Consider the following 15,827-nt stretch of genomic DNA (forward strand, 5'->3'; position numbering starts at 1 on the left):
CATGCTCTGTGGCTTTTCCTTCCCTGCCCAGTGTCTTATGGAGAGATGGTTAATAACTCAGTCCAGCAATATCTGTAAACAGAAACTGTGTAAGGACAATAGGAAATTTGCCTGTGGAGCCTTTGAAGTTCCTTTGTCATTTGCATCCCTTACAACTCTGACTCTCTGAAATTCCATATGAAAAAAGAGCTAGCGTCCTAGTGGTAGGGTCTTCTCTTGGCTTCAGAATACTGCTCACATCCCTTTTCTAGATGGTCCCTTGCAGGACCAGATACCTGGTTCTTGCATGTGAACTTTCAGCTTGTCTAAGAATCTGTCTTTGTCTAGCTTTGCTCTAATGATCATGCATTTAATTATAAAAATTGTAAAAATCTTCTAACAAGAGTAATTGAGACTTAAATAAACTGTAATTTTTTAACAACAAAAATTGTCAAAGAACTTGGTTGGATATAGATAAAGAGAATTAGTGAATTAGTTTTAGAGGAGAGACGGAATTAGCACAGTATCTCATACTTTGTGAAGGAGAACTTAATTTGAGTAAAACCTTCTCAAAGCATATGGAATTAGGAGGTCCTAGTTCCTGATTTTCACACAGCACTTACAGAAGAGATCATATTCTTCCCTTATTTCAGATTTATAAATACTTTTGGACAGTTTTGTCACTGTGTCTTAGTACAGGCAAAGCAATGTATGTGGTGCAGCGTGTGCCTTTGTAAATACAGCTTATTCCGGCATCTGAAGCAAGATAAATTGTAGGGGCAAAAACATGCTTTTGCATGGACACTTGAGACTCATCATCCTGTTCCTGTGTGCAGTCACAGCTGTGTTGGTTGCAAGCACACTGCTGCAAAATCTGTGCTGTGAACATGGCTTCAGGCATTTTCTACTGTTTCCCCATTATTTGGCTCCTATGGAGTAAAACGTTTTAAAAGAGAAAGCAGTTCTTTCATAAAACCAAAAAAAGGAACTCTAAAAAAAGAAGGTCGATTTGGCATATCTGTATGGGTTTGTTGTTTCTGAGACCCACACTGCACTTCTACATGATGGAGCGTGTTTGATGGTGGAGGTACAGGAGATGCATTGCAAGAGGGCTCGGGAACTCCCTCACAGCCGGTGTCTTTCTCCCGCAGGAGTACGAGTTCACGGTGCTGCCCAACGCCTACATGATCCACATGCCTCACGCCCCCAGCTTTGACATCACCAAGTTTCGCTCCAACAAGCAATACCGCATCTGTCTCAAGACCCTGAAGGAGGAGTTCCAGCAGGATATGTCACGCCATTATGGCTTTGCAGCCCTCAAATATCTCACGGCAGAGAACAACAGCTAGCACAACGGAGCCCGTGTGTGGGGAACAGGGACGCTGGAGGGAGGAGCCAGTCAACATTTGGGGCCTGGTCTTCAAACTTTGAACTGAGAAATACTTTCTGTTTTTATATCATACTCAGCAGTTCTAACAGTAGAAATTTGAAGTGACATGTCTTCGGACTATGCTCATTTGTCCCTTCCCCGACTACCCCAGGCCTTTCAGCTTTAGCATTCGTGAGGCGTCAGCCAGAGGGTCCGGCCACGCGCCCACCGTGCTGCCAGCAGTGGCGACTGGGCAGGGGCTGGGAATGCACTCTGCTCTCTCAACCGCAGAGCAAAGACAGACCTTCAGAATCTAGGATTTCATGTTGCTATTTAATAATTTGACATGCTTTTTATCTGTAAAGGAAGATCTTCGGGTCGCTGTCCTGTGAATTTCAAATCTGCACTACTCTAAAAGGGAACTTTCGCCTGTGAACTGTCACAGGGGCCCTGTTAATGTGGATGACCTTGTTAATGCAGGATGAGCCAAAGGTCTGAATTAGCCTTGAAAACAAAGGCAACGCTTATACAATACTGCACTCCAGAGAAGGTGTGTTACTGGTTTAGGTGTATACATGATATCAGTTGGTCTTTTATTCTCAAATTAGTTGTTTTATCAGGAAAGTCCCCTGTACCCCACCCTGCCTTTTCCCCAGTCCTAAATGCTGCTCCTTTCCTTGCCAAGGAACATCTCCCTTGTGTTTCTTTCCCATCTTCTGTTCTGGTGGTCCAGTAAAGAAGATCAGTAGCTCTGCCGGAAAGTGAACAAAACTTATCAGTGTAAGGTCTGTTTTCACCAGAGCAACTTGTTTGTGTGTGTCTCATAAAAGGGCCTGGCTGTAACTCTGTCTTTTTTAGGCAAGAATTGGATTTTGCCTGTAAGGCACATTGTGTGGGGGGATATTGATTTGTAGGTTCATTTCAGTGCATGCCCATCCATGAAGGCATTGGGCCTTGGGCTTTAAGTGGACTGCTTTGCTGAACAGGGAATATAAACATGGCAACTAGTAGCCTTGGTGCTCTCCTGCTGCCTGCTGCAAGGTCTCAGAACTACTTCGTTAAAGGAGTTTATCATTAAAAGGAGCAGAACTGTTAGGAATAAACTCCCCATTCGAGGGGAAGAAAAGAATGTGTTGGGAATATGAGTGTAAGTGTTTGCTTGAACATGGGCTGGTCAAGTTCGCATCTTTGGTACACACGGGAGCATGCTGGAGGGCGGACAGGAAACCTAACAAGCAAAATGCGGAAAACAAGACACTGGACTTTTTACCGTTTTCTTTATTCTTCGGTATTAATGTTGTGTTTACATGGGATGAAGAGATGAGGTTTAATGCACTACCCCTTGCAGGGCTATTTGTAATTTCTGTTGCAATGTTAATAGAGGAAAGCAGAAACAACTCAGTGAGAAATGCGTCTGTTTCCCTACCCCAGATCCACATTGCGTTCTGCTCACTTTTTTTCCATTTTGTTTTTCAGCTCCTGGACCTTCTACTTTCCTCCCCACTTCATCCCTCTAGAGCTTGGTTTTATTTCTAACCTGACATTTCATGAGAGCTTTGTGTTACGGTGGAAACCACGCGGTTAAACCAGACATTTAAACTACAAATATCAGTTCGTCATGCTGTGTATATATAAGAAAAGCCAAAAAAGGCAACATCTTTGACAAGAAATAAAAAGGGGAGGGAGGCTATGTGTAATTTTCACTTTTTCCCCTGGGAGTGTTGGCTACATAAGAATACATCACCGCATAATTTTCCAAAGTGCTTTTCTTCTGTTCTTAATGGCTTTATGTAAAGATCTACATAAAACCTGGAAAGAGCTGGGAAGAAGTGAAATGAGTGTTCAGTCCTGGCTAAGATATATTCTTTTAAAAAAACAAAAATCTTAACTCCCCAAATCCCGTATTATTCACCAGTAACGGCCTAGGTCACTGTGCATATTAAAAATGAGAAGAACCCTGCAGCACAGAGTGCTGTTGATTGGCTAATATGCAGAAAGTTATTAAAAGCTGATCCTGAGAGAGGCTAACACTGTACCTAAAATCTCCAGTCAGAGCTTCAGTGTGGCCACCATTATGTTTCATATGTATTAAAGACTTTCATTTCCAGATGTACATTTCTCCTTGGTTTAACAATATTGTCCAAGGGTGGACTGGATTGCTCTGCAGCAGCATAACCTGTAGCACACACCTATACATTGTTTGGATGTGCTGTTATCAACATGAACATTATTCTCTCCTCAGTGGTCATGAGATGAAGATGGGGGAGCAGGGAGGTAATCATTTGCTACTTGCCTGTCCGTACAGCGAGTCATGGGACCTCCTGGGTAGGCTTAGGCGTGCTGGCTGGTTGTAGCCAGCTCAAAGACTGGTAGTAGATTCAAAGAGCCTCTTTTTTTACCTTATAGACACTGTACTGACTAGTATTATGTCATGTTTGTCTGTGTGCTTCATAATTTGGGAGGTGTGGGACTTGGGGTTTTTTAACACGTTTCAGCCAATTTACATGATACCAAATTAGGATTACCTATCTGTCTGTAGCTGCCAGGGCTCCTCCAACACCGTGAAAAGAAACACCACCAACAACAACAAAAATCCCCAACTCAGTTATAACACTGACTGTCTTCCAGTCCTCTGCTGTAGTAGGTATTTACTGGCAACTTTGTTACTTAGTTCTCCATTTTCTCCTGAAATCTTCAAGAAATAGCAGATAAACCTGGTGACTTAATGCCTTTGATTTATTGATTTGTTCCACCAACTTCTCTCTTGAATCTTCAGTCTATGACCTCTCCTTATCTTTGATATTTGGAAGTGTGAGTCTTTCATTTAGATATCACTCCAGCACCCTCTCTGGTGAAGACTGATGCAAATAAATCGTTTAGATTATTGGCAATGTCCTTAGTGTTTTTAATTGTTTCTTCTGCTTACTGTTTGGGGTGGCCTACCAGTTATCTCCAGTTTTCTGCTTTTGGTGTACTAAGCAAATGTGTATTTTCAGTTTTAACTTCCTACTGTTTGCTCTTCAAATTCCCTCTTAGCTTGCCCAAACTCCATCTTAACTGTTACACACCTTCCTTTCAGCTCTACAAAGTTCTGATTTCCATTCTATAAAGGTTTCCTATTTGGCCTGAACAACTTCTAAAATTTTCAATTTAGTCATACCAGCATTTCCTTGTCCTTGTCCATTTATCTAAGGGAATACCATACTCCATGATAAGTCCTTTCCATTTTTAGCATGAGGATTTCAGTTTTTCTTTTATTTAGGGCCACTGATTCTTTCTTTAAAAGGAAAAAACGGGGGTTGTTTTTAAATCTTTATATCAAATCTCACCCTACTCATTTTGAGGGTTTGTTTTTTCCTCTTTAACCTTCCTAAATGATAACCTTTTTTTAGTCCAGGGATCAGAAATAAAATCTTAGAAAATTCTCTTGTTCTTCTAATTTGTGCACTTCTCTTGACACGTTTTGTTCTGTTTCCCTTTTCCCCCTCCACTCCAAAACATGTATATAAGTCACTACAAACTTTCCTAGTCCCAGAGCCTGAACTGTGTATTGCTCAGCACCTTCTGACATCCTACCGTATTTCAGATGTAATTATTGTTCCAAATAATAATCTTCTGGCTGGCACCCAATCCTCCTGGTTTTGTTTTCATGCTTCTCCCTTTGATATAACGGGCGTTGCAAGTTTAAGTTTTGGGCAAAGCACTTGCCTTTATTTAATGCCTTATTTAACCCTCTAATACGTTTCCATGATTTCTGTTCTGTAACAACAGTATATACTTCAAATGTTTGGCTGTAGTTTCCATCCTATCATTTTCTGGCTAACAGTTATCTACCATTTGCCTACCTGTCAAACCTAGAAAATGTCTTTGTTTATCCCAAATAGTCTTTAGTATCTATTAGATTTTTTTTCCAATTCCTACTTCTAGTAATTACTTCCAGCCTCACTAGTTTCCTATGTGAGCAATCTGGTTCCACTTCATAATCTGCAATTTTTTTCTATTTGTAATCATCATCTTGGACTCCATGACATAAAGGACTTAGCAGCTGTACCTGCAGATCCATCATTTTTGTTAGACAATATCACATATGCTCACATTATTCCTAAAGTACTGATTTTTTACCTGGTAGGCTTCATGTGGTTTGCATGTAAATCATAAACTGCATTTTCCTTCTACTACAACAAGCGGGGGCACTTTGCAGTGTTGTTTGCAGTAGCTGTTGCGGCAGAGTAAGCCCTGTGTTAGAGGGAAAAGCACAAAAACCTTGTCAGAATTGTAGCTACTGTTTCTCTCCACAGGGGAAAATAAGACCCTGGAACAGCTGAACAGTTTTATAAATGCCCTGCACAAAACACATTGCACATTATTCTGTGGTAGGTATAATCATACATCGTCCAATTAAATATGAAAAATACATTTTTAACGTTCTCATTTTTACATGCAATTCTATCCAGAAGATAATGCATTTCCTTCTGTATCTTGCCAGTTTTCCCCATTACTCCAGCCTGCCTAATAGCCCCATCTGTTTTTGGCTGAGAAAGATTAATGACCAGCAGCACTGGGAGTCCTGACAAATCAGCAGAGATATTACTCTTAGGCATTGCGCAGGACATTCCTTCCTACTCTGCTAGATATTGTATGGGTGTTCCTCAGGTTCCAGTGCAGCAACAGGAGAACACAGCAAGCTCAGCCAGTGGGGTGAGCATCATTATTTATGAACTTCAACAAGGTCTAATACATTAGATGGTGGAAGTGCTAAAAAAAGAATGTATCAGTTAGCTCAAAAAATACTTCAGTTTTAGTAAAAGAAAGCAAAGTTGCTGCAACTCCAGTAAGTGAGAGCTGAACAAATAAGTCACTAGTAGATGACAGCCAGTAATTTGGTATTTCCACTGCAGTATTGAAAATGCAGAAACGTTGATAGCTACATGAAGTCATTTTTAGAATAGTAATTCATAATGTATATTTAGATGGTGTGTTTACATCCAAACACTTTGGTGAATTGGGGATTGTATAAAGGTTGTTACTTCGGTTCACAATATAAAATTGTTTGGAAAAGCTTCTGGCTGTGCACAGCAAATCATGGCTCAGGAAATGCATACAAACCCGGATTTAGAAATACCTTGCTTTTATGGGAATTTGTTCTCATCTGGAGTTATACATTCCCAAAATAAGACACAAAAGCCTTGAGAATTTCAAAAGGAGCTATGTACACGTCAGTTGGCTGGAACATTTTCCTCTTACAGCTACGTGGGATTTGGCATTTGTTTGCTTTGCAGAGTAGAATTGTTATGATCAGATGACAAAATGATCCAGGAATTAGAAGGCTAGCCAAATACTTATTTATGTGACGGATCATAGGAATGTATTTGTCCAGACGTGTTAATGGGTACTGCAATGGAAGTGTTGGCTCATTGAGGTGTCAGGATGCAAAAGATCTGAAACCCAGGCTAAGAGTTTAGTATCTTCAGTCATTCTATGCTATAGTTTCCCCTCATAGGAAGCAAGCAGCTTCCTGTCTCCCAGCTAATTACTCTTTCTGTAGGGTTAAAATGTCCTAAACCTGCAACATGGATTCATGGGAAGTCACAGTGCAGGTGACAAAGACTGAATTTGAGCACCATGGTCCACTGCCATGAGATCCAAGACTTCAATCCCAAAGAAATAGTTCTGACCTGAGGGCGATTCTCTGATCAGGCGTGTACAGGCTCTCACCAAATACGTTTGAGAAGAGGTCCCCAAACACATGAGGCCAAGTAACTCAAGCCAAGCTAAGCCTATTCCTCAGTATTATGGCAACATAATTCTTAGACAACAGCTGTGTGAATTTTCAACATTAACCGTTACATCACAAGATTCCTGCTAAGGCTGAAAAATCAGTCCATGTGAAAGTTAGAGGGTCTGAAATTTCAAGTTGCTGGTGAAGCTGCTGATTTGCTCATACAACTTCTTTCTGTCTCTTGACACACATGTAACAAGACATAGTCTCTACGCAGTCATATGCTGGGGTTTTTTGAGAGGACTTCTCTTTCATTCTATGCAGAGTGAATGGTACCCAGGGAATGAAGCAGCTGGGTGATACTTCTTTTACTTCTGTTCTCATTGAGCTTTTCATAATATGATCGTTGCCTTGATTCTGAGCAAAGCCAGACTTTTTTTTCTTTTTTTCCCCAAAGGACACGGTTTAAACTGTGATTTAGGAAAAGCAATTATCCCACATGCTCTCAGACTTTCTGAGCAGAACGCCTGCAGTTCTGTTCTAGAGGCTTTTCTTAGGCAGAGGGATCCTACAGAGTTGATGGAAATGACACTCTCGGTGGCCTTGTAGCCCTCACCCCCAGACTATGAACGCTAACAGCTGAGCATGCAGGAGTGATGAGTGCTAGCTCTATCCAAGCATGTCCGCTCCATCTCTGGGAGCACTCTAAAGGCAGTCCGTCAGGTAAGCAGCAAAAAGATGGAGTAAATAATTGGGGGAAAGCATGAGGGGTTTGTTTTAAGTAGTCAGATTTCCAGAGGTATGTGGAAGGAAGAAGTATTCTGAGATCCCTCAAAATGTAGGATCTGTGGGTTGGACTAAGCTCATTCTGGATCTGTGGCATTTCTTGTCCAACATGGCCATGCAGTACATTCTGTGGGTTCTAAAACTGATGAAAGTAAACAGTGAGAGTAAACTTCTCTCAGCTCAAAGATGTTTAATTTGTTGGAATTTTTTGTATTCCCACATTGCCGCTTCGGTACTCGTAAGAAAAAGAAGAAGAAAAAAATGTAATAGCAGCTTGATAGAAGTAGGCATCTGACTACCCAGCCTTTTTTAAATTACCAGCACTGAGGTCAATGGCTGGGGCAAAGCTGGAGTTAGCAAGGTTCATAAAATTTCATCTTTTGATCTGCCTGTGGATCTGTTGTTCCAGCAGTGCTCTCCAGCGATGCTATAAGGAAAAGAAAAGCTATCCAATGCTGATTGATCCATGCAGCCTTCATCCAGCCAGAACTAACCACTGGCAGCAGGAAGGAAGCTGCACCACTCTCTGCTTTGAGGTTTTTTAGATGGCAATAGTGAGTTCAGTATGAAATCTATTATTCTGATGATTGACTTTGCTGAGCTTTTCTGCATTTCAGATGTATGCTCGCCGTGAGTGACAGAGGCCCCTTGGGGTTAGGAAGAGATGGGACTCAGCAGTTTGCTGTTCAGAATGAGAACAAGAGACGTGTGTATTTTCCCTTGACACCTTGCCCAGCGTTTACTAATTATATTAACACCAATTAATCCAGCTGGCCTGAGACTCAGTGTTCAGACTGGGCAGTAAGCTTCTGCTGTCTGTGTTGATAAGAGAACAGACAGATAAACAGAATGATGCTTTCTGTCCATAACATCAGTGGATATTGCGACACAGGTTCAAAAGGCTCATTCATGGAGAGTTTACATCTTTTACTTTTCACTGTTAGGGTTTATTCAAAGAACAGAAAAGGCAATGCAAAAAAAACCCCGACGCATTCTGTAAGGACCCACAGGGATTAACATTCATAGAGATTCATCAAGGCAAAATATCCACCAAGTTAACCTGCCAGCTGTTGTCACGAATGCAGAGAATACAGGCACCATCATCTTTCTGATTACACTTCATAGAGCAAAACAAGTGTATGTAATAAAAACAACTCTGCAAATCAGATCACCCAAGACCCAAATATTTTGTAATTTTTGTTGCTTTCATTTCCATTTTTGTATGTGAAATTAACACTTTGAAAAACTTTTTTTTATTTTCTTAAGCTGATACAGCTTCCTTCTGCATCAGTCAGGCTTGCAAACATTACAGCGTTGTCTGGGGTGATGAACAGAACTGAGGGGCCGTTGCGATGGTCCTCAGCAGCACCAGTGCAGAGAGACTTTCCTGTAGCCGGGAGGATTTTTCTTTCCTTTGTGTTATCACAGGTTTTGTTTCTATCTTAGTGGTGTCTTTTCAAGTAAGTATGAAAGACTACTGGCTTGTGCTAGACCACTGTGTGAGTTCATTAGTAAAGCAGTGTTTCTGGCATGGCACCTGGGCCTCCAGACACATTTATTCTGCAGGGTTTTTTTTCCAATTTTAATCTTCAAACCTACACCTGAAAGAAAATTCAGCAGTTTAAAGCTGTAAGAATGGGATCACTATGCTTTGTTTCTTTTTTAACATATTCATATTGTTCAAACTTTTCTGTATACTACCCCTATATATCTTCCAGAAAAATATTGTTTTGAGAGGCAGAGAGTCATTGCAAGTAATCCAATGGGGCTGAAATCAGCAGCATTTCTGAAGTAACCTACTCACACCAGAAGTTTTAGCACAAGTTTCTACAATTTAGAAATTTGCTGCTATTTCTGTAGGGATCAATTTCAGGATCCTTCTTCAGCCAACCCATTCCCAGGTTTTCCACTTTTTCTTCACATTCCAAATCTGCTGCACCCCTAAATCTATGTTTATACCAGCCTTAGGTAGGTGTTGGCATGTATTTTAAAGACAATACAGATGGTTTGCACAGTACTGAGGTCTGGTTATAACTGTTACATAGAAAAGGACATCTCTATATTGCTGGCTCCCTTAAGCAAGAACTCATTTAAAAAAATAAGATAAAATCAAATACTTGGGCTGCTGGGTGAGAGGAGAGGGGGAGACTTAAGCTAATAGCATTAACGCCAAAACAAGATCAGGTTCCTAAGAACTGCAACATTACTAAAAATTGATAGCCATGCATAAGATGACAAAGGTGATCATATGTGATTCTGGAAGAAACGATGACTTCAGAAGTCTTGACAGATCATTTGCTCTGAGGCCATAGGCTTTGCCTTTCCTGTGTGTTTGAATTGCCTTTCACAAAGCCATCTCCCAGTAGCACGGCTCCCAATAGACAAGCATTAGCTAGGCTAACAAGTCTACAAACTTTCCTTTCCTTCCAAACTCACTATAGATTGTGTTGGCATCACTTAACTCTGTTTCTCCACCCGACAGCAGAGGGTCCAAAAGCTGAAGAAAGGTAGCGCCAAAGTGATCTAAATACCAAACGTACCTTGCAATGCCAGAATCCCTAGGTTTTTAGGTTCCCAGTTGGAAGCATTCAGCCCATGCAACTTGGCAGCTGTCTGAGACCCACAGTGTTGGAGTTGGTCCCCTTAGGTTCCTTTGATAGCCAGTGGAGTGAGCAGGACTTCTGCAGAGGGCATTTCTGTTCACCAAAGCTCCACATCACCCTTTGCTCTCTGACTAGCAGGACAGGTTACAGTGCTGATGGTCCACACACAGGTGCCTCAGGTGTACATCCACCCAAAGTAACGTGGGACAAATCCAGGCCAGTAAGCATCACTTGCAGAGCTACCACCTACTCATTTAAGATTACAGGTGTCAAAATCCCCTGGAAAGCAAGCAGTAAGTGCTGCAAGACTCAATATTAGCTGACAAACTTGAAAACAACAATTCTATATAATGGAAAATGTGTGGGTGGATCAGCCATGGGAGGGGAGTGATTTGTGGACTCCAGAGACTGTGATACACGTTGTGACACACAGCTTGAGCTAACAGCCAGGAAAGCACTCATTTTCAGCACAAAGCTGTGGGCTTCATAATAGTGGCTAAAATACTACCCCTGGCATTGCTGGTCAAGTTGTGCAATGTTTGTTGCACCATATTATCACAGTGCAGCTCTGCCAAGAGCAGGGGCAGCATTTGCAATGGGCCAGTCAGCACTTTTCCAAAAATGCAGGTAAGAAATCCATGAGAAGGAAAGCAAAACCCCAACAACAGCCTTTCACATGTGTTTCTTAAGACTCAAACCTCATTCCTTTTCTGTCATGACCAAGGTGATTATACATTCTTCAGGGGAAAATTTGGATGTCATGACCTTTAGGGTGAACCGCACATGAAACAAGACTTGTAATTTTCTTGCAAGGCTTGTGGCACTGAAGGGTTTTGACTATTCAACTCACCACCCTGTCACTACATTACCTGACTGGCTGGCCTTCTGCTTGAACTGATACTGAACTCTTTTGTTTCTCTCCCCAGGTTGGGGAAAGATCCTTGCGTAACATTTCAGGAAAGAAAAAGGAAAAATGTATCTTCCTTCCTTCTGCTGCCCCATCTCCCAAGCGCCTCCCCCTCCAGGGTTAGTCTGAGGCAACTTGCATTCAACACAAGCCACTTAGTTTACGTGTATGCTTCAGTCTGTGTGTAAGTTTTCTAGGTGACAGTTTTATTGGGGAAAATGCTGTTTAGATTGTGTGTGCAAAATAAATGGCTTGTAAATATTAAAAAAAAAAAAAGGTTAATTTTCAGTTGTGCAATAAAATTGTGAAATAATCCTCACAATTCCTTTCCAGTGTCTGACTTGACATGTGCCAGTTTCAGGAGCATACTGGCTGTTGTTTCTTCAGATGGAAACAGAAAAAGAGAGGTCATGGACTGTTTTGTATTAAACTTTAAGCTTTTAATTACTTTTTTAATTTTGCATAGTCCTTCTCTTTAACCTGGTTTATTCCTCCAACCCTGGTTCAATCAGACACATTAGTACAAGGTTGTTCCCACTGAAGACAGGTGAGTCATTGTCTGCGCTGAGTTAATCATGTTCATCTGCTTTACTTGACCATGACCTTCTCCCTGCTGTTATCTTTCTGTAATCAAAGACAAGACTTTGCAGATGGGGGGAGCTCATTCAGTTCTTATTTAACCATGACAACAAGCAGATGGATGCTCTACAATGAATGGCACCTCACTACCACTGTAGAAGCAAGTCCAGCTAACAGGTTAGTATTGCAAATGCTTTATCTGCTAGGTGGAAGCACGGATTTTCCATTATATAGGAGTCCTTCTTTTCATAATAGAAAAAAAAAACTATGCAAAAAAACCCAGAAGCCTTCACTTTTCTACTAATTAACCCTTGCTGATAGGTTTTTCAGGTGCTCAGGGCTACAGTTGCACCTCCCGTAATCTCACTTATAGTTGGTACATCCTTTAGCACTAGTAAGTGAAACCATAGGACTACAGCTCTCCCTTTTCTCCTTCCTTTCTACTTGGTGGCCTGAGGCTTCTCTGCAGATCTTCATTATTGAGAAAGGAGATGGGGACAAGAGTGGGAAGATAGGTCAGCTGCATAATCCATTGTGGTTTGTTTTGTCTGGGTTTTTTTATCGAAATTCGAAGTAGAGTCCACTGTAGAAGTGTGTTTGCATGTAGGGGATGATAGCACAGAGTTTTCATTTGTAGGGGCATCGTAACAAAAAAAAAAAAAAGGATGTCTCTGCATGGAGGGTATTGAGCCTCCCTCAAAGACTTAATAGAATACGAGCAAAAACTAGTATAAGTTGGGAAGCTAGCTGAGTTTCTTGTTTTTCAGACAATTACACAATCAAATGGATTCTGTGTGGTGCAGGAACAGGCAGGGAGTCCAAGAAAAGTTAGAAAGAAAGAGATTTGGATTCATTATCAGAAGCATAACTACTTGGAAAAGTATAAATAGGTAGAAAAAGAATTCACAGAAAAGGAAGATGAAAGGCTGGAAATGTAGAAGCTGAACTCTGCAATCATTGGAGAGAAAGAGAAAACCTGCAGGTGTAGCTCCCTTGAACTCCCTGATTTTGCAGCAAGGCAAAGCTGGCTTGCACTGGGAAATGAATGACTGAGCAGGTGCAAGAAGTGAATGGCATTAACTGTGTAAATAGCAGCTGATTTTCAATAATCAGGCTCCCAGAAGGGATCCTCTGCCTATGCCATTTCCATATTAGCCATAACCCTTCCTATCCATCCACATCTGACAAATCAGTAATAAAAACAGAGCTTCCTTTAGGATTTCTGTCAAATATTAGTGCTGCAGAGTGGATGCAGTAGGTGAGATTACAATGTGTTTACCCTGAGGTCAGAAGTTATGTTTTATCAAAAGGGGACAAGTTGACTTCCCAAGACTGAAGTAGCAATAGGGCATTACCCACTTCTGTACCAGCTCTCTTCCAAGCACTCTGCATGATTCTGGGTGGTCTTTGTGTAACCATATTCACTCTCAAGCTGCTTTAGAAGAAGGGTTAGCTAGTTGACTGGATTGTACAGAGACAAAGGGGGGTGTGTGTGTGTGTTTATTGGCTTGGGCTATGTTATGCTGCTCAAGGGCCAGGTGTTAGGCTGTGGATGCTGATGAGAGTTCTGCCACAGATTTAGCCCTTAGATAACCCTGTTTTATGCCATTTTATCTCCCTAGTTTGCCACTTGGCTTTCTGTTTTGGTTTTCCACACACCAAAATTGGCTACTGTTTCTTCAGTTCTCTATCACACAAAAGCACACTCTACAATTTCCCTCCTTTCTCCCCCAACCTAAATTATACTTCCAGAATTTACTCTTGCATGATGGTAGTATGAATGACATGCCCTGTATGGTCAATGTGTCTGTAAGGTACACAGTGTCTGGGGAAAAGAAAAAACAAAATCTAATTCACATGTCGAAACATGGATTTCATAGCACTGGGAGATTCTGAAAACTTTGGTCTTGGTAATTTTGTATTTGAACAAAAAGGCATAGCCTATTCATAGCAAAGCCAAAAAAAAGGGGTGGCAGTTGTACTAACCCAAACACTGTCTGTGGTGAAACCTGTAGTATCAGCTGGTCACTAAATAGCCTTTGTATACCAAGAGAAAAATAGCATTATGCTGACACCCAGTTTGGCTCCAGCACTGGCAATTTCAGGTAGTAAATGGCAACAGTCTCTTAGAGCTCTTATTTCATGCTTTTGCTGATACAGCATCTTCATTTAGTTTGGGTTCTGATTTTGAAGGGTAATTTTGCAATTATAAGTGCTATACACTTTTTTTTCAAACAAAAGCCAGTATTTTGAAATGGCCACCAGGGAGAAGGATGAACAACTCCAATGAGTTTGATTCATCCTCTGCTTCAGGGCATAACAACAGTTCTTAGATGCAATTGTTCCTCTTTCCTGAACCGCATAGGAAAGCGAGACATCCATATACAGTTGCCTTTCCTTTATCATGCCCTTGGATTATTCTTTCACTTGAGGACTCCCATGTATTTCTTGCTGAGAATAGCTCTTCGATGTTGTTTACAGGGAGTAGCCCACCTGTTCCTAACCTGTTAGTCTCAGCACTGCTCCTAGGGAGGCAAAAGTCCTTGTCCCTTCTTCAGCTGATCAAACTCTTTCTCAGTGCTGGGGGAGCACATGTACATGCCCGCTTATCTGCTTATTACCTGCTCAACTTGAGCAATACTTGCAGCAAGTGGGAAACCTTTACTTAGGTTTGTGGTAAAGAAACCAGGAGATCTGTTCTACTGCTACATCTTACTGATGTGTTGTTTTGTAATAATCCAGGGAAGTTTGTAAACCAGGCTTGTCCATCATGGTTACCTGAACAAACCATTAAGAAGCTTTAAGGAAGAAAGCAACATCCAAAGACTCATAGGCAAACCCCTTATTTAGATTGCAGGCGCATCATAGATGTCTGTTAATTACCTAGAATGTTGTTTGCCTTACATATTTGATAGCAGCAGCTCAGCAAGTTTAATATCCTGTAACTAATTCTTTGATTAATGTCACATTTCCCTAAATAGGGTACTTGCCTTCTGGCATGCATGAAACATCAGTTGCAAGGACTTTAGGAGTTGTCCATGTTTAAGCAGTTAGGGTTATTTAGCAGCACTTGGCAGGCTGCTCTGTGTGGCTGTACCTTGGTGCAGAGGTGGGAATGTGTGATGGTCACCTGTAAGAGCACATAGGCCCTAGTCATATCATGTTGTATGTCAGCTGGGTCACAAGGCACCCAGCATCTACGTGTTTGTTTAACTTTGACCGAAGGCTGGGGGGACTCTTTACACTTCAGTTTTGCCAGAAATCTCCTGCTGAGAAATCCTATGCAGCTCTCTGTGTGTCTTTGGGAATGACCTGAATGGTCCTATATGGACATCTTCAGAGGCTTCTGCAATGCAAATCGTCCTCAAAGGCTCAGGTAAAGGAAGGCAAACATAGACACTCCGCTAACATGTATCGGTCAGCTTGGTTCCAAAATGACTAATAGGGGAATAAGAATCATAGCTCAGAAGGCCGCCACACTGCTCAGTCAAAGAGCAGCGACAGCTTTCAAGGACCAGGAATGTTACTTCAAATGACAGCATTTATTTATTTATCTGTTAAGATTTTCTGGGAAAAAACACAAACCAACACACTACCCATTTGCAAGCCTTATGTAACATTCCTCCTTGGAGCTCAGTTCTTGTTTTAGCATCACTGTCTTCAGCCTTTCTTCACTTCTCTTTGTATTTTTCCATTATGCAGCAGCTCTTCAGGTAGTGAGGCTGTGTGCTTTCATAGGGGTAGGCTGGAAACCTGCAAACCACAGGACACTTCAAGCATGGGGAGAAGAACTGCTGTGGCAAATTCTTCCTTGCTATCTGTGCTACTGCCCTCACAGAGATGATTTTTGCAGTGTCCCTCTTTGGTGCTGCAGTCTGGTGGAGT

The 15,827-nt window shown here is 41.5% G+C and overlaps 1 protein-coding gene across 5 annotated transcripts in view; it reads left to right on the plus strand.

Moving 5' to 3' along the window:
- Positions 1 to 11,105, plus strand: part of LARGE1 (LARGE xylosyl- and glucuronyltransferase 1) — a 295,580-nt gene extending 284,475 nt beyond the window's left edge. For 4 of the 5 annotated variants that reach the window (XM_037388143.1, XM_037388141.1, XM_037388142.1 and 1 more), the window contains one exon: positions 1,131 to 11,105. In XM_037388143.1, coding sequence (XP_037244040.1) covers positions 1,131 to 1,167 — 37 coding nt within the window. In that variant the 3' untranslated portion in view covers positions 1,168 to 11,105. The remainder of the gene's footprint in view (positions 1 to 1,130) is intronic. The other variant, XR_005104338.1, reaches the window with a different exon arrangement.
- Positions 11,106 to 15,827: the final 4,722 nt, after the last annotated feature.

The sequence above is a fragment of the Falco rusticolus genome, chromosome 5 (genome assembly GCF_015220075.1).
Source record: "Falco rusticolus isolate bFalRus1 chromosome 5, bFalRus1.pri, whole genome shotgun sequence".
Classification (NCBI taxonomy): Eukaryota; Metazoa; Chordata; class Aves; order Falconiformes; family Falconidae; genus Falco; species Falco rusticolus.